The sequence below is a fragment of the Rhipicephalus microplus genome, chromosome 1 (genome assembly GCF_043290135.1).
Source record: "Rhipicephalus microplus isolate Deutch F79 chromosome 1, USDA_Rmic, whole genome shotgun sequence".
Lineage (NCBI taxonomy): Eukaryota > Metazoa > Arthropoda > Arachnida > Ixodida > Ixodidae > Rhipicephalus > Rhipicephalus microplus.
The window spans coordinates 271,058,684-271,081,182 of NC_134700.1; the positions used below are offsets into that span (position 1 = coordinate 271,058,684).

The 22,499-nt window shown below is 45.6% G+C and overlaps 1 protein-coding gene across 7 annotated transcripts in view; it reads right to left on the reverse strand.

Moving 5' to 3' along the window:
* Nucleotides 1-2,087: 2,087 nt before the first annotated feature.
* LOC119188163 (uncharacterized) overlaps nucleotides 2,088-22,499 on the reverse strand; it is a 173,790-nt gene continuing 153,378 nt past the window's right edge. For 4 of the 7 annotated variants that reach the window (XM_075894518.1, XM_075894528.1, XM_037436082.2 and 1 more), the window contains exons 4-6: nucleotides 10,220-10,501; nucleotides 7,305-7,747; nucleotides 2,088-5,469 (exon numbers count right to left, since the gene is read on the reverse strand). In XM_075894518.1, the coding sequence (XP_075750633.1) occupies nucleotides 7,316-7,747; nucleotides 10,220-10,501 (714 nt within the window). In that variant the 3' untranslated portion in view covers nucleotides 2,088-5,469; nucleotides 7,305-7,315. Of the gene's footprint in view, nucleotides 5,470-7,304; nucleotides 7,748-10,219; nucleotides 10,502-15,366; nucleotides 16,345-22,499 lie in introns of those variants that run through there. The other 3 variants (XM_075894536.1, XM_075894541.1, XR_012895254.1) reach the window with 2 other exon arrangements.

Genomic DNA, 22,499 nt, shown 5'->3' on the forward strand with positions numbered 1-22,499 from the left:
AAGTGTGAATACACTTTATAAGCGACCCCAAACCATCCACCGCCGTCGGCGGCGTCCGCAGTCTTCTCTCTATCTTTAAAAGAAAGAGGACTTGGCGGGCCGCAGCGCGACGCTCTACCATATCGGTGTCAGTAACGCGCCTTATACCCCCTTTCCCTTCGCTCGCTCCTCCGCTCTCCTCGCTCGCTGCAGCTGCGCGCGCCCACCTTCTCTCTCAGTCTCCCGTCGAGAGCGGGTCGTGAGGGGGAGTAAAGTTGGCATTCGCCAATGAGTTAACGTAAACTCCCCCGTGTGATCAAATTGCGATTCCCAGGAACCATTACACCATAAAGGCACCATAGTGTGATTAATAAATATAATAGTGCGAATTAATAAATACCCCTCATAGCATCACCCCGTGTATTCGCACTTAACCATGTTCACCCTCGGGGAAATGCATGGGAGTTTTTTTCGCGTGCTTATGGATATTTTCTATCTTTTTCTGTTCTTTTCCTCTGGCTATCTGATTTGTTTTGCGATCGCCTATTTCCTGCTCTATAGTTTCTTTTCTACTGTTTTTCAACCGCTTGCTCCTCTTAGCGCAGCGCGTCTATCTTTCGGTGTTGCCGTTTGGCCTCCACTTTTCTATTTTCTACATCTCTGCCGCGGATCTCAGCAAAGTGTATACGGGGGTCTTTTCAAACTTATCACGGCTCAGCAAATTACATCCTGCGTTGTATCATGACGATTGCCCGTGGTGCGGTGGTTTGCCAACATTATATCACATCTCTTGGTAGTGTTCCCAAAAGCCAGATAATTTGACATCTTTTTTTTTTTTAGGCAACACCATGGTAGGAAGTCCGGAGCAGTGGGAGGCACCACTTTCAACTCGAAACCAGAGGTGCAATCAGCGCTTGTGAATCACACACGTAAGGCGCGCGGCGCAGGCGAGTGGGGCACTGGACTTGGGGCCCCAACCAATGGGCTCCTGAGGTACTCCTTTTTTCACCCTTCCCTCAAAATAAAGTTGTGTTCTTCTTCTCATCTAACTCCCGACACTGGTGTTTCACAGTCGTTTCTATCAATCGAACAAACGAATTAGCCCTTCGGTGATGCTGGCGTGTACACGCAAGCAAACATTGGCGTACGCAAACATTGCCTTGTACGCTGGTGGCCTTTACCCGGCAGTCAGGACGTTTTTCGCGCAGATCACAGAGGCCACGTTAATACTGAGACCACGGTAGTGGGACCTAGCATACTTTTAACGTTGGTGGCGCTGATAAGCATTACAAACTGTTGCATCAAGCACACCACCTATCTATTTGAGTGAAATGCATCAATGTGTTGTCGCAAGCTTCACTTGCCGCGTACGTAACGTAACTTTCACAGCTTACGCAGCTTCTCCGTACGCCCAACTAAAAGTGTCTAATGACCTTTCGCTGGCTCGGACAGACGAATTGTAGTCCTTCGACAGCGCTGGTGGCATAACTAATGGAGTTCTCGCACCGCAACATTCCAAACACGGACAATGAGCGATACTCGGTGTAATGTCAGGCTGGCCCTGCCAAATGTTGTGACGCCTATAACAGAGATGACGCGTATTTTCAACATTTTATTTGCAAGAAACTTTATTAAATTTTACTGAACAGTTTACAATGATCATCTCTGCGTTCCTCGCGCACGTCAAGTAAATAAATTCACGCCTAATAACAACCCACGGCAGACTTATATCGCAAGATTGCTTCCGAGTCCGTAGCCATCTTTTGTGCAAGCCATTATTAATGACTCCATGGCGTCGTACTATTACTTATTTTCCTCTCACTATACCAGTCTGCTTCATGAAAATAATATAAAAAAGAAACATAACAATTTATAGAGAGTTGTGAGATGAGTGAAGGTCAAACAGCTGAAAAAAAGAAATGCATAAGTGTAGTCCTGCTTGATAGCTGTGCCCTTGGGTCGATATCGCACAAAGCACTGGAAGTAAGCTTGCATCTTTAGACTTCCATATTTCATTCTCTCTTCATTCTAATTATCACTCGGACGGTTCCAGAACACAACGTCCATCATGCCTTTTAATGTAATAGAAACAACGCATTGTCAACAAGTAGGAAGGAAATGTATTTATTTTTGCAACTCACAACACAGTAGTCGTCGGGAAAGACATCAAGGGACCATTAAAGAATAGGTATTCTGGAAATCAAATCACGTAAAGGTAGTACACAATTTTAAAATCCCTTTTTTCCTATTCTTTTGTTTTTGTTATTTCTAGAAAACAGGAAAGTTTGTCGAGTTTTGTCCGAATCCTCAAGCAAGGGATCTCTCATTAATAAAACCTGCCAGCGCCACAACAGGCCGCTGATTCTGCGCGTCGCGCAAGAAATGGAGCATAAGAAGGAGAGAACAGAATGAAGGGAAGAGATCTGCGACGGATTTCGAGGCATCCCGAAAGATTTCCCGCGCACAAAAGAAGTGAAACTCTCCCCCCACACACACACACACATTTTCCAAACACTCGTGCATAAATACAGAGAGCTTTCTTCGCGAAAGAGAGCTCGCTCAATAAATAAACACTCGCACACGTTCTCTTCGGTGCCTTTCACAAATGACGAACGCCGAGATACCCGTCTTTTCTACGAGCTAGAGGAGAGGGACGCTTCGGGTGTACAGCTAGCTGGCTTCCTGGCGTCTGACGTCGCTAGCCCTACTCTCTAGCTCAAAGAAATCACGGGGCGAGGTACTTCAGCATTCGTCAGTTGCGAAAGGCGCGGCCAGGACGAGATAAGACTAGCGCTACGCTAACCTAGCGACGTGAGATGCCAGGAAGTAGATGGCGGCGTGTCTTACACCGCCTGTCTTTTTTTTTATTACTAATATTACCTATTCTCCGTCTGACTACCCGGAGGGGTTGAGGGAAACCCGAGGAGGTCAACAAAAAAGACTCCTGAAGCGAGTGAGGTTGCGGACGCAAAGAAGAGCCATGAATGTCATGGTCGCTGTCAGCGGCAGGCATAACTCGTTGCGATAACTTTCGTGTAACGGATAAAAAAACAGTCAACGTGCTTCACGCTTAACTGACTTTCTTGCGTCACAAGCTCTTAGGCGAATAAGCTGAGTTACCAGAATCGACATTTTATGTCTTTTTTTTTGGCTTAGAACGTATAATTAGAGAGCAGTGTGGCGTGGTAGATTAGGAAAAAGAGTTTGGTGCTATTCTCTGTAGCCCTAAATGGAGCACCGCTATGCGCCACAAGGAAGCGAGTAGGAGAACGCAAGAATGAAAGAGAGGAAGAGAGACAAAAGGCATTTGAACGAATGTGCGCAGCTTGCATCGACATGTCCTGAGCCTCCATCAGCCAAGCGATGTAGGAAATAACCGTCCTGCTGAGGCGGCTGTCACGAAAGGCCCAACTCCGCGTTGAACATCTTTTTCTTCCTCCTTTCTCTCTTTCTCTTACGCCTACACGTCCGTAAGATACTTCCCTTCGACTTGTCCCATTTTTTAAACGCATGACGGCTACAACGATTGGCTCTTCAGAAGTTCTTTTTATTACCTCCTCGGACAAACAAAACAACAAAAAGAAAGAAATACTACACGAAATTCAGCATAATTTCTCAACCATTTCTTCGATAGATCGGGCTCGGTACGACTGAGAAGAGTGACAGGAAGTGGCGCAGCATTGCCAAGCCAATGACCAAACTCAGTAGCTGTATGAATGAATGAACTAAAACGACACGTACTAAACAATTCAAAAACAAAAAGAGAACGGGAATATATCTGTGCGTATGTTACGTGGAGATAGTTACATGCGTCAATGCTGTGAGAAAGAAAAAAACAAAAAAACGGAAAACCCCAGGAGCCGCCGACCGACAAACAAAAACAGAAAAAAAAACAAAGTGAAGCTGAAGGAGAAACCAGGCACTTTCTTTAGTTCCTTGTGATAACCATATTCGGTTTGCCATCCATCAGAATAAATTTGCTCCTAAATTCACAGAGCCGAAATGTGGCTTTCTGTAAATCGTATGTTTGTAATGAAGTAAAATATTGGCTCGTTGTTTCATGTAGATGTGTGTCCACGCTGTTTCTTTTTGTTTAAGTTTACAAAGAAAAAGGCTCACTTCAAGTAGCGATCGTTAACGCTGCTGCCGTGCTTAACAGGGCAAGCGGCGATAGCGTGAGGTCGTGAATTCATCAAAGAAAAAATCACTACACTCCACTCTTAGAGAAACAACACACGCGGCCAGACAGACCCAGACACTTCGTTGCGAACCCACGTGGGAACAACTGCGATACAGCCACGTCACCACTTTCGGCGCGCGATTCTGGGAACACTGTGACGCTTCACAACTGGAGGAGACAGCATGTTTTGTTGTAAACGCAAGGAGGAAAACTGGCGGGAAGAAAGTCGAGAAGGAACGTCGCTCTTACAAATCACACACGTCGGCCTCCTACAGTGGCCACCACACAAAATACGAATGGCGTCACTGCAGGTATACTGCAAATTCAGAAGATAAAAAAAAACACAGGTAATGCTGTGTTATGACAATCTGCATACAGCCATCATATAGCAAAGAAAACCCAATACCCCCCCCCCTCTCCTTGAAGAAAGAACGTGTCATACCAAATCAATTTAGCGTTATAAAATTCAACGATTTCACACAGTAATTATTGTACAAACGATGTGATAAGCGCCTAAGTACATTCATAGTTGATTCACTAATGCGTTGTACCTGATTGCGTAGAGCCAATCTCTTCAATAGCAAACTCACTAATCCTCTCATTTTTTGCTATTTCCGAGCCCCCGAAAGACGAACACAATATGAGATTGGGGCAACCATCACTGACAACATGAAGACGTTCGAACCATCGCAATTCGTTATATATGCCTTCGTTAACTGTGATTTTTGCTTAATACTAGAAGCGTATCTAAACACTTTGCTGCCAAAGCAACAATATATTTTTCTCTTGTTTTCCTATTCTTTTACCCATATACACCATGGTGTCACTATCAACAATAGTTTATCAGGGAGCATACGAAGTGAGCATACATCGAGCTGTGACTGAGGCAAGTCCCTGTGACCGGTACACCGTTTTCTTGTACGATTGCTCTCTCGTGCGGTGTTACAATACATTTTTTTGTTTCTGTTGAAACTAGATGCTACATAATCCGACGACGCCACGTACACTCGAGACAACTCACGTCCTTGATCACAGCCTTCGCTTTCATCACCAAATAAACAACAAGAGGACGGTAGAAAAGACAATAAAAACGGGCGAAACGAATTCTTCTCCGGCCAGAAGACCAGGCTGGGAGACACCGACTTCCACTTTTCCAGAGTTCCGCATTTGCTCCTCGCGAAGGCCCCTTCCGGTTTCTCCTCCTTTCCGAAAACACGTCCGGTCCTGGCGCCGAAAGCGGACCAGTGTCAGCCACCCCGAAGTGCGACGATGGCGCGACAATGAGAGCGCGCGTGGATCCGTCTTCTGATCTGTTGGCGGAGACAAGCAACGATTGGTGGGAGGCGTGGTTCACGCGTATCGGAAGCAACTTGACTGAACCGTATAAGTTTCTCCTGTCCTACGTCTTTTCCTCCGGGACAATCCTGTTTTGTCATCCCAGAGGCAGGCGCGAGTTCGCCTACGTAGTTCAGGAGGCGTGTAGCCGACTATTTTATAGCATTACGTTCGAGCCTTTTGCCTTCAATAACAGTGCTTACGCTGCATTCGGACAGAAAAAAGACAAACGAAGAGTGTAATTTGTTCACTTCCGTCTCCGACCCGTGTGTTTAGCTGGAAATCATGGAAGCTCACTATGCTGTAGTAAAGACAGTAGAAAAAAAAAACCATCCCCTCTTATTTGACTTACTGTCTCATTCGTTTCTTCGATTACTGATTGCCGTATATTTGCTTTTGTAGAGACGCCTGCACAGAAGTATTCAGTACTTTCATTCATAGTAGGCCTGTCCATCCCATGGAGCCACGACGCCTTTATGCCTTTAGGGGATGATTTTTTTTTTCTCGTTGCACTACTTAAGCTATCGGAGAATTCAAGCATAGGTTATGAAAAGAAAGTCACTAGTACACGCTTTGATTAAACTTGCACGCACAGCTAGTCTGCAGATTGCAGGTGCTTGTATACCAACAAGAGTGGCGATGTGGGCTTGTTGGTGAAACATATGGGTCTCAGTCTATTCTTTCCTCTGTTCGTTTTTTCGCCTCGCGCTACACAAATTTCTTTCGCTTGTATACCACTGTATATGGAGTATACTGATCCCACGTACACCTTGCATGCGCAGCACGTCATATCTCATTTCGTAGGCTGTTCAACTTCGCAAAATAAATGATGTAGGCCTTATTTAGACTAATACCAAGGCCAGCGTGGAAACATACCATTCGTTAAACATTAAGTTCGCATGCACAATATTACTTTCATGCACGACAAAGTCTACATACAATGCTCAATGAAAAGAAGACGAACCTTAGCTAAGTACGACAGTATTCTTTTGTAAAATGTTTTGTTATAAGCAGCCACACCAGTCTTGTTGGCATGATAGAAAAGCAAGTGCAAAAACTTAGTTTGGACAATTGGCTCAATAACCCTCAGAAAATTTTTGTGGGTAAGGGGGGGTGGGGTGACGTAAGGTACGGAAATTCAAAGGCGCTTACAGTCTGTTACCCTGCACTAAGAAAAGGGAGAGAGTAACTAAAAAAACGAGGAAAATAGTGTTGACATTATATGTGTGCACTAGCGAGGATACCCAGAACCTAAGTCTAAACCGACGCCAGAACGTCTCCCGCACATGTGGGTAGACATTTATGAACTAGGTTCAATGGTTAGCTTGTAATGAACCTTAAATAGGGAGCAGAATACACACCACACTAGAATAAGAAATAAAAAGACACAGAAGCAATGCGCCTTGTAACAACTGCAAATAGCCGCGCGGATATTGCGCAGTTATTCCCCGTTATTCTTCTAAGTGAGCTTCCCATGCACTTCCCCTAACCTGGGAGGAGATCTGAATGCATTTACCAGAACAATGCGATACTCTAACACGTTTGTTACTTCAAACATCTATAATGTCTCTTCAGTCGCTATATGCGAGTGCTGCTTATTGGCAGTTTGGCGAATTGGTGCATCACATTCTATTATTGCTTGTGTTCGCAGTAATCCTCCTGTCTGTCTTCCTCGTTTATGTCCTCCTTCCTTCATGCTGAAACCGAGTTCCGCTAAAGGTACATAGGAGTATGATTAGCCCTGTAAGGCACTGCTTTCTGTGCCACGTCATTGCACTCGGCCGTGGCTAATACGAACTCTCTCGCTCACCTGCATTTTGCTCAGAAGACCTGTATGCGGTGGTTCTCGCGGTCGCAAACGACGATGTTGCCGCTGGGCATGACAGCGATGCCTTCGAGTCCCTTGAACTCGCCGTCACCCGAGCCCCACTGGCCAAAGGCGCGCAGGAAGGAGCCGTCCGGCTGGAAGATCTGTATGCGGTTGTTGCCCGAGTCGCCGACCATGATGTAGCCCTGGTCGTCCACGGCTACGCCACGCGGGAACTTGAACTGGCCTTCGTCCGACCCTTCGGAGCCGAAGGTGGAGAGGCTGCGCCCGTTCACGTCGAAGATCTGGATGCGGTGGTTGTTCGAGTCGCTCACGATCACGCGGTTCGTGTTCGACACGGCCACGTAGTGCGGGTGCTCCAGGTGACCGGGTCGCGAACCGAGCGAGCCGAACTTGCCCACGAATGTGCCGTCCGATTGGAATACCTGCATGGGGGCATACAGAGTGGCACTCGTTATAAGGAACACAACTCACCGCTAGCATGTAGGGACCAAAATGCATGACGTGCACGTAGCACAGAATTAAGCGAAGTTCTCGAGACTGTATAGCTAGGTTCCGGCTTCTGGCCCTGCAAGTACAATGCAGTTCATGTTTAACAGTGAAAAGTTAGGCAGGTCTGAGTGGAGGTCCGTAATGTCGACGACGATGCCAAGTCGAGCATGTGTGCTAGTGTCTAAAAGGTCTACTTCATGCTATCATTAACTTTTGTTTTCCGCCACCCGTAAAAATATAGTCCCACCTGGAAGGAATCTCACGTAGGTTCATACAACTTCACATAATTTTCACAAATATGGGTGTCGTTTTAAATGCGAAAAATTTCTTGGAGTACAGCAAACACTTTTGGCGTCTATCTACATATATCCATCTATATGTCTATCTAGTCACTTACGTCTGGGTGCTCTCATGATGGTCCCCTTAACTTCGCGTGAACAAAATTAGTATGGGAGGGTAAGATGGTTCGACGAATATGATGCGCTGGTCAAAACACGAATGATGTCCCAATTCCACCGCGTACGTCGTCAAACACTTGACGCCAGACAGTGACACATACCCTGGGGTGTATGTGCCACTGGTTATTAACATTTAGTGTCTACCCAGGAACGTCGAAAACATACTTGGGTAATTTTAACACGTGAGCGTTGACCCGACGGAAGCAAATCATAAGTGTCAGGGTCCGAGCAGCAGTCAAACCCCCGCATTCTGCGCGGCATTTCAGTACCACAGAGCCATGCCAGGTCCCGGAACTACTTTGCTAACAGACCCTAATGTTCGTGAAAAGCCAATTCTGGTTGCAGTGCTGGCTATCCAGTTTTATAAACATTACATATGTACTCCTGTAATACAGCCGTGACGTTGGGTTAAGCTCATTCGTATTTAGGTACCATCCGCTGAAGTTGATTTATGTAGCAGTGTCCAGGCCTACCATCCTCGCGAGCACCAGCGCTTCATATAGGCTTATTGCTTCTGGTGTTGCTAATACTCATGTTTCTGTTGGTACAGTTGCGCAAGTGCAAACAACTGGTTATGTAGACATCTGCAACTGTTCAGTATATGCCTGTGCGTGCAATATCTCTACATATATTTAGCGTTATTTCATAACGTGTCGCTCAATTAAAAAAATTACAACCCAGTCATCTTTCCTACGCCTACTTTGCATTAAGTCGATTCCCAAAGTACGAAGACCTGCCGAATATTCTACTTACAGGAGAGGCCAAAATAAGTTCTCCTTTTTTTTCCTGTGTCACAATAGTAATTTTACCTTATTTTCAAAGTTATTTTTAAGTTTGCAATATAATATAATTGTTTCCTGCCATCTCAGTTTTCACAATCTTAGACCATCACCAAGTCATTTCATTTGTTTTTCTTCCTATTCTTACTTTAATAATTATTAGCGACTCGCCACAGCAATAGACCTGTCACTTTAACAAGTGGGTGAACCATTTTGCGACGGATCATTTCTTAGACTTGATTTGTATTTCAGTTTCTCTTAGCGCACGCGAGAGATGTTTCGGACGGTCCATGTATAATAAAAACGCCAGGCCTGCGTGGAAGGCGCAAAAAGGTCACAGCGAAAGCTCGAAAAGTGGCCTCTTAGAGCCCTTTTTAAAGACTCATTGGGTAAATGCTGCAAGCACACTTGCTTTGTACCCGCTACGGCATTATAATAATAAATTCTGGGTAGTAGATCAGCCTTCGCTATGCTATTTTTCGTCATTCTTGTGAGAAGCATCGTATACAATAAACACTTTATTTAAGGAATATTGCGCCAATTGTTCGTGCAGTGGCTGACGACGATGAGGAATTATGCCTGAAGAGGGTATGCGCCCCAGTAAACAGGTGATCAAAAACAAGTTTTTGTAATAGATTGGAGCATTGGATGACCAACTCGTTACGCCATTCGCATTGTGTGATGCCTCGGTGTTCTTTTTCTGTTCTAAAACGCTTTAATACTCATATTATTGCGATTTTTTTCCGACATCAAGCCTCTAAAACAAGTTCGTGAACTAGTCTCCAGCACTGGCGGGGCTCAGCGGTAGAATACTAGGCTGGGACGCAGTGGAACCTAGTTCAAGTCTCACTGTGTCTTTGATGCTAGGTTTCTGTTTTCTTATTTCGCGATAGTGGTTACAGACACCGGCGGCAGCGGCGGACAACTGTGGCACCGCGGTGACTCGAGTTTGGATCTCATAACAGCTTTCACTGTAAAACTGTTGTTCCGTGATTATGGTGCAGTTCTTAAAGTGACGGGCGCCCTTCTTTTAATCTGTTCCTCGTCAGAACAGAAGCATAGGAAACACTTTTCATAATTATCGTTACCATGAAACAAAAAAAACAGTCCCCGAAAGAGCAACTCTATTGTCAAAACTGAAGAGATGACCTGTGTAAGCAGTACTCACTTGGACCCTGTGGTTCTCCTTGTCGCACACGTAAATGAATCCCAGCGAGTCCGTGGTGATGCCCCAGGGATAGTTGAAGCGAGCGTCGGTGCGCCCTTCGCAGCCGAACGCCCTGAGGAAGCGGCCCGACGGGTCGAAGATCTGCACGCGGTGGTTGTACCGGTCGGACACGATGAACTGGCCGATGCGGTTCACCGCCACGCCGGCCAGGCAGTCGAACTCGCCCTCTGAGCTGCCGTACGTGCCAAACTCGTGCTGAAAGCGGCCGGACGCGTCGAATACCTGCGACGCGCAAGGCAAGGTTTTTCTCCCTGTCCAAGGCACGCAGAACGATGTAATTCCTAACGAGGTAACGCGATGAGTGAGCTGCCTTATTCAACAGTAAACCAGACAAGTCGGCTCAAAAAGCATTCAAAGCTGTCTTGTGCTTTTTGAAGACTACAGGCCTACGTGACCACCTTTAACCTTTGTGTAGTGCCACCACTGCATGCGCACCAGCCGATTGACTGACAATCCTCCTTTTTTTTTGTTTTTTCTCTCTCTCTCTTTCTCTTCTCTTTCCTCTCTCTCATCTTTATGCCCCCTCCCATTCCCCCAGCGTTGGGTAGCAAACCGGGCATGTGCCTGGTTAACCTCCCTGCCTTCCCTCTTGTTGTTTATGCCCCCAGACAAGTCAGTCTGAAGAAACGTACTGCCCTGATGTTCAGTGTTGGTAAGAAAACTTGGCGTAATGAGAGAAACAAGAAGTATGAATTGTCAAGATGAACGTTGTATACTAGAAAAGAACTGGACTTCTGTAAGCTGATTTCATATTTACGTCATTTTCAAGCTAATATAAATGACAATGTACAAAATTTGCATGAAATAACTTTGCTGTGTAAATCTTTTGTGTAAGTCATTAGATTGTTTTTTTTTCATTAACTGATTGCTTACGCTTGATCTATTTCAATTGCTTATAATTTTAAATTCCGTTGCCTTGTAAACACCGGTGTTTAGCTGTGTAATGTCAACAAGTAAGGGTCTTAGTGAAGCCGATTTATGGCTTTTTGGCTGCACCCTTTCATGTGTACGCTGTATGGATACGAAATCAAATTTCTATTCAGGCTTCAACGCATTATGCAAAATACACGTCCGTGCCAAATTTTGTAATCACAGCTTTCACAATACCATGGTTCTGACGCGAATCCAGCGAAGGTCCCAATAGAAGCTTTTGAGATAGTGGTTTTTGTTGAACAAATTGAAATTCTGGCCTTAATAGTTTCACAAGAACTTACTGTGGACTTCAACACGCGGCTGTAATAGCAATGTCACACACCGCGAAAGACAAGATTGAACTATGACTGAGTGTGCGCGCGTGTGCTGCCGAATGTGCTGTGTTTATCTTTCTTTCCTCTCTCCTCTCTATCTTTATTCTCCCCCATCCCCCTCCCATGCAAAGGGTAGCAAACCGGCTGCCTATAGGCTGGTTAACCTCCCTGCAATCTTTTCCTCCTATTTTTATTCTTTTCCTACTGCGAGTACTGCATACTTATCTTCGGTAGAAGTAAACTGCAATTCGCTTTTTGGCGATTGCCTGTTACTTATATGACGTCACCGTGGCTCTGTATACATCCCGATGACGCAGGAAAAAAAGTGAACAAAAAAAAAAACACAGCGACAACAGTTGGGAAAATTTGGTGTGTTCGGTAACCATTGTATAGATGCGCTCGCGAGATGAGATTTGCCAGGTTGCGACTTTTACACAAATATTTGGACACGCTGTACGTTTTAATCTGGAAGCGTAAATCTCAAGAGAGCAGCTTTTGGCAGTTTCGTAAGCTTTGAAACCAATTACAGTGATAGCAGCATCCTTCCGCATCAACAACAGAGCAACATGAGTCCAAGACTGAAAAAGAATGATTGAATGGGTTATTCAAAACAATAAAATGTATGCGACTCCTGAAGGGAACGCCAAAAATTTAATCTGCTCAACGAAAACCAATTACGTTAGCGAAGGCTATAATCTTTGTATTTTTCTTCTTCTTCTTAATTGCTAAATATTTTTACCCTCGTTTCTTTTTAACGTATTTGCCGCGCCGAAGGCGCAGCAATGCGTTGTAAGAGCAGTAAACCTAACCTATAGCCTTCTAACTTACTAGCGTCGCCGAAGGGCCGACCGTTGGTAATACGTACAAGAGCTCATCGCTCATCAAACTACAATACTTCAAAGGCATTATTACGTACATCTTAACCACGACGGGCTTGTGTGATGGTCTATCACTGGGTGACACCCCCCTTTTCCTGTGTGTGCGTGTGCGCGCCTACCTTTAGCAAGTGTACAGCAAGCGCTCTTCATTCCTCGTGAAGCTTAGTCACTGTCCTCGCTTTTCTTGCTCTCCTTTATCCATGTATATAATCGCTTTTTATCATTACAATATTTAGCTAGTCTTTCAGATAGTTTTGTTTTTAGGTGTTTCTACTAAAAATGAGAAGAAGCAGGCTCGGTAATAATTACTGCTGTCGCGAAAGGAAGAAAAGTGAGTAGAGTAGGCGGCGAATCATAAGACGCTAGCTATAACCACAAACTTGCTTTTCTGAGGCTGGTACATAGCAAATGTTTTTTTTAAAGGCTTCAAGAAAATCATAATGGTTGCAGAGAAGTATTTATTTTCTTACCGCAAGAAACGCGAACATAGTTTAGTTTTAAGGAAACGTGAACCATTAGCGTCTGCTTCCTTTGGCTGCAGATAAAGCACTAGGAAAGTATAATACGAAATATCAAGTTAAAAGCGAACGTGCACGTTCTCTCGCTCTCCCACCTATGTCTTTCTCTCTACATTTCCCTCTTTCTCCTCTTGATTTCATTACAAACCCATTACACCCTTCTAAACAACCCACATTCTCTAAAGCTTCATCCACGTTCTTCGTGGATGAGCTTAAAACGTTGCACACGCATGACTTACTTCTCTTGCTTTTTTTTCTTTTCTTCTCGATGCAAATCTTACGAAGAAACCTTTGTTGTTCGTAGGAACATACCACGCAAGCGCGCACGCCCTAACACACAAACAAACACAAACTGTCCTTAACTAACCAAGACTAATCTCTCACTACAAGTTTGTAGTGCACAGACATTCTGCGTAAAAAACTTTAAATACTGTATAAGTCAGTAAACGAGCAAAAAAGGTCGTTGCAGAACAAAATCACTAGTCATCGTGTTGCACTTACCGACGGAAACAAGCCGGAACGCATGTAGATCCACTTGCACGTTTCATTTGACGAAAGGGTCTTCCAACACCCGAGTTCGCAAAAGGATGCACTTAGGTAGCTTTAATATAGTTATTTGCCTGCGAGCTGCCAGAGTAACTGAGTGGCTTGCACGTAATAGAAATCTAAAAGCATCTATCGACGGAAACTGTGAGAGCGACAGAAGCCGAGTGACGCACCGTGCACTGTCTTGAAAGCTTCAGACAGAAGCCTTGAACAAAATGCATCTAATTACACCTCCTTGCTAGACAGACGTAAATATTTACCTCGTGAAACGTCAGTCACTACAGGACTGTGACAAAATGTTGCACTCTTCCGAGAATCACAAACCGATTTCGAACAACTAACTTTCCGGCGAAGCATTTTCTTTCGAGTTAATGCTATAAGAAACTCATTTGCCTGATATTAAATTGCATACAATAAGACGTCATATATCATTTATCCAGTTGAAACCTTGCAATCAGGTAACGTTTTACAGTAGCTGTGACACTACTTTTGCAAGGCACCAATTTAACGACAGGCAGTTTACTTCGCGAAAAACAACGAACATACCCTCAGTGTTCATGATTTTTAGCACTGTAATAAGTAATTGCTAAAAGCACAGGTGATGAGAACAACCATAACGAAATATATTAGAATCCAATCTGATTTCGCCACATAATACACATCGCCATATATCTTTGGAACGCTTTAAAAGCTTCCCAATGTACGTGAGTCACTTTGGAAATTGGGAGTATACTACGTACCATGAGGGTATTAACACTGCAATGGTCGTAATACGTTGACGCAGCCTGGCCGCACGTTCCCAATAAACGTTTGATGCCAACACAAACAGAACAATCTTCAGAGAGTGAATTTCTTGCTAAAAGTGCGGAAATTAGGTGACAACAACAATATACGAGAAAACATTTTGTCAATCTCGCAATCACCAGTATTCGCTGATCAAGGTAAATGGTTCAGGCGCCTAGTGACATACTCGAAAACATAAACAGCACTAACACAATTCAATACCTTTACTAATTAGATGAGCGCTATGTATAGCACAAAGAAACGGGCCGGCAGTTTGTGTTTATTGTCCTCATAGAAAGAAGCAACTATATTTTCACGTATCAAGCAGCTTCTTTCGCTCACGCCCAATATTATAGGTTTCACGCATGCTTAAACATACATTAAATTTCTATGCAACCGTAGCGCACTCCTTCCGTTAGCCATCATAATGTACCACTTAAATGTTGTTTTACCCCTTCTTTACGACAAACTGCAAAATACTTGCCAATAAAAGACAAGACGCCAGTCATGTTCATAACACCAAGCACAGACTGTTGCTTAGGGGCCCCGCATTGAAAAGCACCAGTGATGACCACAGATGGGTTTCCTTGGTGAGATTAAGGACTCTTAAGGACGCCAATCAGGTACACACGCATTCCGAATGAATGGTTTAATCACGGCGCACAGTTGGACTATAAAAGGTCCCCCCCAATATCGCCACTGCAACGCACATAAAACGCAGCGAAGATCTTCACGCGAGATCTCTTCGTAGTGAAGTAAGAAAGAAACCACAGGGTGTCGCATTCCGTCCGAGTATACGGCCGGACTGCTGATCATATAAGGGGTAAATAAGATTGCAGTTGCGGGTCCCCATGGCGACGTGGCAGGTTTCTGGATAGCGCAGAGACAGCCGCATTCTCGCAATATTTATGGTCACATACTCCTTGGGGGCCTATAAGCCTTTCTTTTGCTGTCGCTGTGAGTGTCGACTGTTGCGTAGCAGTTAATCACCAGCATTAGTCACGCCGGCAAGTCTTATATACGATGAGCGCAGCATGCAGTAGCATCAAACACACGTTTGCAGGCGACGTTTTGTTGACTCGATTGCGGGTCATGTCACGGAGCACAACGAAATGTCAGAGTTTCGATCGTAGCTGGGCCACGTTCGTTTATTGAGCAAGTATATAAAAAAGAAAGTAGTAACGAAAGCATCAAGACTGCAACTCCGATAGCTCAATTTCCTCGGAGGCCCGCTCTGAGGTCCGAATGATATAGAAGACTAGCTGAAGTTGAAGAACTAAGTCCACTCACCAACACTCCTTCGACCGAACGGATCCCACTCGCATTCATTTCTCACTGACAATAGCTCACAGGATTGCATATGATGGAAGAATTGACACGTCTCTTTTTTAGGAGAAGTATGCCGCATACATTGAATAAGGAGGAAGGGGAACGCGGTTCTCGAATCTCCCTCGTTTATAGCAGCGCGCCCTTTCAAAAAGCTATACTCAGGAACGACCCCAAGTTTCGCGAACACATTACCGACTCAAATTTCGTCGTAGAAAAAAAAAGTGCAGATGTCACTTTACACCTTTAACCGTATTACGTTACGAAGTTGAAATTTTGAAAAACGGTAATAAAGTAACCTCGCTTCCTATAGGTATTCTAATTTCCATTCGCGGAAATCTGTATTCGTCATACGTAATGCGTTCGCAAAAATTTTGAGACTGAAACAAAAAAAAGTTGAAAATGCTCCGTTTTCTTCGCGGAGGGTATAAAGTTCGAGATTCTAAAGTAGGCGTGGGATGGGGAGCCTGGCTGACTTCGTCAGTGATATGCCGTGCCGGCATTGTTGCCTTATTTTTTTGCGCGTCAGGTCTGTCGCGCAGCAGCAGCAGCAGAACAGCAGCAGCAGGGTTTGCTAGGCACACACAGATGGCGGGTGCGCGCACACAAGCCAGCAGTAGGTGCCGTGTCACTGGGGCAGCCCTGGCAGGCCACTCGGTGGTTATGGGGTGGGCGGGGGCCAGTCCGGGTGTTAAGCCGATCGCTGCCAGCGCTTCGAGGGAGAGGAGGGGACCCGGCCGCGGCCGACTTCAACTGTGCCGGTGACTCTGAAATTTGCAAAACGATTGCAGACCATCAGGTGGGAGGGCTGCATCAGAGCTTTCTAGAGTTACAGTCTAGGCTACCCTTATGTATATAGGATAGTTGCGCGTCTGTCTTCCAAACGCTGCTAGCATCCATGCATCGCGGGGAAGCTTATACTCGGGCCAATTTTTGTATACCCCTAACGCAGTGGCTGCAGCAAACTGTATTGACACTAGCCATCGCTAATCAAGTTCATAGCCGGGAGGCTACATGACTGGAATGTAGATCGGAGACTGGCTGGAGCATGTCACCTGCGAAAACGGTGCAAGTTGGTCGCTGAGCTGTGGTTGCTAAGCGGACCTGCGTGCAATAGTGCTACCTAGAAGTAGCATATAGAGTAACTCTACAGCTTCCTACTGCTAGAGGTAAAACTGGCGGCTAGATACATGTATCAGCGATTTTTTTTAGCCCGGTAGCGTTCCTTTATCATTTATTGTTAACGGCCAATCGTGGCGACAACTTAGGTGAAGTGTCATTCAGAACACTGGCGAAGTGAAAATAAAGATAGACTCTGCATCAGGTAGGCCCCAGGAATTTCTGTCGGTGGACGCAGTGAGGATAGCATGATTATTATATTATGGATAAATATTGAACTCATTTCCTCTAGCCTTAGAGCTAATTTTCCAGCGCGGAGTGTCAAGATGGTCAGTCTCACTTCCTTAGCCCTGCTTCCCCTTCCTATCCCTAATATAGGACCGAATACAGCCCTAGAATTTCCGCTAGTAGCAGTTTTGGGAGAAGCTCCCCAGAGGGATGCAAGAAACAGGAGAATCCCTAGTAGTTATAATGGCAGCTTTTAATTAAAATAATTGAGAGAACTGATGGCAGGGATATTTTTTCCTTTTAATTTGCAGTAATTCGCAGCCGTACAAAGTAAAAGAAACACACCCACGCATTTTGACTGCAAAGCACCTATTATTTTTCCCATGTTGCCTACCTGCTGGTGGTTTCACCGTACTGTGTTTAGACAGAACAATGCAGTTATGCGAAACGATACAGTTGGCGCCAGTCTGCCCACCACACGTCAAATTATCAGAGATCTTCAACCGCACCCTCTTTTCTATGCCAACATTTACGAAGTCCTCACAGCCCGTAAAACTATAACCACAGCCATTTAACATCCAAACCTCACATGTTGTGTTTTGCACGAAATTTCTGACACGTCTGTGTTTTATGTCTGGGTCCATGCAGGCTTCACTAACGTCAATTCCTTCACAGAAATGACGTCGGTAAAATGCACTAACAGAAGACGAAGACAAGCAAGAAGAATAATTTTCACAATTTGGATTACCCAGCAGTCAAACCCACGACATGTTGGTCTACGACGATGGGTGTCTGGCACCCTACCCATAGGTTTGGCGTCGACAAGGCAAGGGCATCGATGGCCGAGTTTCGCGCACGGAAGAATTTGGTAAAGCGAGATAGATTTCCTCGGGAAGCTGAATGCCTTACCGAGTTCACGGCTAAAGGCACGAACTTGGTCTCTCACGTTTCTGAAAGCTGTGTGGTATACGCATGAGCACCGGCGTAGGCAACTGCCCTATTACTGAGGAAGTTCCAGTGTGGCAGATTTCAGAATGTTTGAGTTCCGTGGTCTTTTGTGAACAATTTTCAATTCGCCTGCCAAGGGCGTGGTCTCTTGCTGGTGTGGGATGACGGTGCAGCCCCACGCAAGACTGCTCCACGCAAGACTGTGCCCACGGATGTTGCTTCCAAGAAGCGCTACAACTGAGAGAGACAGTGATGACACCATACACTAACATCTTCGAGCCTGCGAGGAGCCGCAAGGGAAAGATGTGATTTCTGAGCATGTCACCGAATTCGAGTGATTTCACCATGCAATTTTTGCAGAATATCGAGGTACTAACCATCCTCTTCATGCCACTTCTCACCAGTGACAACATGAGGCGCCTCAACCGGCAAGCCGCGTCTGTGCAGCCAGAGGCACTGGTGCCGAACGAAGTAAACGAAGTCAGAGGGAATAACTGCAAGCACATCCTAGTAATTGACGTCAATCATGTGAGTGCGCTAGACAGATTGCGTGAAGTTACGGAACTTAACGGGATGGAAGTCCACTCTCATATACTGTTGGGAAAAGAAGTGAGCACTGGGGTAATACAAGATTTTGACGAAACCATTATCAACACGGACCTACTAGTCTTGATCAAGCCGGCTTCAGAAGATACCATTATTGCAAGTATATGTTGTATCGGAACATCATGATGCGTAAGAATTACGTTTGAGGGCGAATCCCTCCCATCACACGTAAATGTGGGCCACTTCCGACACCAAGTTCACCCTTTTGTACCGAAACCACTTCAGTGCTGGAAGTACACGAAGTTAGGTCACGTAAGTGCTGTGTGCACGACCTCTAGTGTCTGTTCCCGATGCACTAGGCCCCACAATAAGTCAATAGGCTTGATTGGGCGAGTTGGTGATACATGATTGTTTTTAAATGAGAGCGCACTACTTAGACTCGAACAGAAACACAGGAACCTGTCATTTTGTTTGCGTCTAAGTTGTGCGCTCTCATTTTAAAACAACCCACAATAAGGACACGTGTCTGGCCACGATTCTGGGGAGCTCAAATTACAATAGGCCACATGATTGCTCTTTGAAGGACTGCCCTTTGATTAGAAGGAAGCTATCAATACTGAATAAAATGGCTATATATGACATCTCACACCTAGAAGCAGCTGCATCCATTACGCTGGTCCCATCGCCGGCACTGCACCAACGCCTCCAAAACCTCGTCCCTTCGCTAAGCACGTCCAAAACCACCTCCACCCTCCCACTCGGGCCAAGCGCTGTCGGTTCTAAGAACAAAGGCGCGTCTGTTATAGCAGTGGAGCTTACGCTTCGTCCTTATCACCCAGTCTTAACGCAGCCGTCTCAAAGGACCGTGGCACCTCTACCATCAATGCAGTTGACGCTTGGCCTGAACTATCAAAGGCATGCGCCTGATGAGTGGCATCAGACTTCGACAGTGATGGACACTTCATCGTTACCTCATAACCTGAGGGACGAATACGGACAAGTTATCGGCATGGTCAGCACCCTGGTCAGTGCTACGCGCGTGTTGCTAAGCAAGATGCAGACACCAACAGCTCGAAGCGTGTTGCAACTGCTTGACACCCTCACTCCAGTTCTCGCAAGTCTTCAGAAGTCTAGTGTCCGAGAACGCAAGCCGCACCATCATGACTTCACCATCGGCAAGATTTTGGGTGAATGAGACCTAAGATACAAATCACGTAATGCAACGAATGTGCTGATTAGATTAAGGGACGCGCATGGCCCACCGTCTGTGATATTCAGCCCAGAACTGCCGTTACGTCGACGGCATCAGTGCCTTTTCTGTCCTTTTTTCTCCTTAACTTTCATTTCCCTTACCCCTTTCCCCAGTGCAGGGTAGCTTACCAGGCTCAGCCATGGTTAACTTCCCTGCCTTTCTTTCATCCTTGCTCTCTCTCTCTCTCTCTCTCTCTGCGCTTTTACTGAGAAGCGCACACCTTTTCCGCTTCTCCCCTGAAATGACGACGCTTTTAATCAGTGCATATCGAGCACCAGTGTTTATTATATGCTTGTCAGTGTTGTTTTTTGCGGGGACTCACCATACCCCGTGTATAGGTGCATGTTAACAACTTCTACCACAATGGCTTAATCATGATTATGGACGTTAGTCGCCGGGCCGAAGAAGTGCCGCTATGCGTCAACGTGGGTTCACCCACGCCAAGTTGTGTTATAGCCGCAAAACACATACCGACATTTTGTACACCCTCGTGTATAAATGCACAATATACAGGGGACTACATCTGTGAAGGCATGGTTCATATTCGTGCTTTACCGTGTCCTATTATGTAGGCGTCAATCACGTTCTTTAAAGGGTCCCTCAACGACCCACAGGTCGAAGTGTAGTTGCGGTGGGGAAGTTGTGCACGAGTCTTCACCGAACACGCAGTGAGAAAATTTCGAAACGTTTTCGTAATACAGAAGTGAGACACGTTTGATGATCGAAACGCTTCCATTCGCTACCCTCCACGTGGTCTCTTCTCACAAAACCGATTTTCCCACTTCTCCGAGTACCCCTCCCAATCTTGCCTGGCATATATACTTAATCGCTGACGTGAAGTTAGAAAGATACGTTGTCCACTTCCGGGTTGCCGTGACTACGTCGACGCAGTGCTCCTTGGCTAACCACTGTTGCCATGCCGGCCCGTGCTTTGAGGATTCATGCTGGTTTCGACCCTGTGTTCCGCGTACAGCTTCAAAGGATCGCCAACCTGACGGATACGTACGTGAACTCGCCGTACCAGGAGTCGCCGCCACCGCCACACGACGAACTACAACAATGAGTCTGGATAGCTGCTTGCAGACTAACCGAAAGTTGTAGGTTCTTGCTCGACCAATTGCAGCATGGCTTGTGCTACGCATCGAAGATCCAGCTTTGCGACGTTGTACGGAGGCCGGAAAGGCTCGAAGGGAGGAGGGTTTTTTTTTTCTCTTTTTCTTGGAATTTGTGGGGCGCCCGCTGCTCATAGCGCTGCCAAAGGTGACATCGTTGATCATGATGGCATTTTTCACACAATGCACGTGTTTACTTGAAGGAAAAAGAGGAATAGTATAACAAACATGGGGAGATCAACTAGGCCACTTCGAGTCTGCTACCCTACTCTTTAATGTTACCCAATACATTCTGTCTGCGATGCGACCGATGTCGCCTGAGATACTCCGTGTGACGATGCGCCACAACGCAAAGCTTTGGTTACGCTATCCTCTAGCTCCCCATAATTTAAACGCTTATCGAAATAGCGAGTTCAAAATACGCATGCAAAGCACGCTAAACGGCCCGTGGCGCGTTCAGCGTCCGCACGCTATTTTTCATATTTAACGTTACTGTGCTTGCGTGGTTAACGTGGCGGTGGATTTGGACGCTCGCTTCGTACTGAATTTATCGTTGGTGCGGACGGATCTACTTCTTCCGCATAGCAAAAGACTGTAAAAAATGACTTCGCTTATGGATGCGAGTGTTATGAATAACTTTGGCGTAGTGTCTTTTGAGATCGCTTCCCGTTTCGAGCGTCTCTAGGCCTGATTAGAAAATTGGTGTAAGCATCATCATCAACAACTACCTGTCTACAACCACTGCAGGGCAAAGGCCCCTCCTCTAATCCGCCAATCAACCCTGTATTGTGCTTTCTGCTGCCACGTAATATTTGCGAACTTTTTGATCTCATCGGCCCACCTAACTTTTTGTCTCCGCTCCATGCGTTTGCCTCCTCTGGGAATTCAGTCACTTACCCTTAATGACCAGCGGTTACCCTCTCTACGCGCTACGTGCCCGGCCCATGTCCCTTTCTTCTTAATTTCAACAATCATATCCTTAGCCCCGGTTTGTGCCCTGACATGCTCTGCTCTCTTCTTGGCTTTTAAGGTTGCACCTACCAGTTTCCTCTCCATCGCTCGCTGCATCGCCCACAATTTAAGCTGAACCCTTTTTGTAAGCCTCGAGGTTTCTTCCCCGTAGGTATAAGTACGGCCAAGATGCAGCTGTTATACACCTTCTTCTTGAGGGTTAGTGGTAGATTACCATTCATGATATGAGAATGTTCGCCGAATGTAATCCACCCAATTCTTATTCTTCTACTTATTTCATGCTCATGGTTAGGCTCCGCGGTTACTACCTGACCTACGTAGGCATATTCCTGAACAACTTCCAGCATCTCTCCACCTATCGCAAAGTGTTGTTTTCTGTCGAGACTGTTGCACATTACTTTAGTGTTGTGCACATTGATCTTCAGAACTACTTTTTTGCTTTCCGTGTCCAGCTCTGTGGTCATGAGCAGTAATTCATCTCCTGAGTTAGTCATCAAAGCAATGTGATCAGCGAATCGCAGGTTACTAAGGTACTCTTCATTAACTCTTATCCTTAACTCTTGCCAATCTAGGCAAGAGTTAGGGATAAACCCTTAAAACCTCCTGTAAATACACGGTAAATAACATTGGAGAGATCCTGTCTCCCTTCCTTACGCCCTTCTTTATTGAAATTCTGTCGTTTTCTTTATGGAGAACCATGATGGCCATGGATCCACTGTATATTTCTTCCAGTGTGTTGATATAA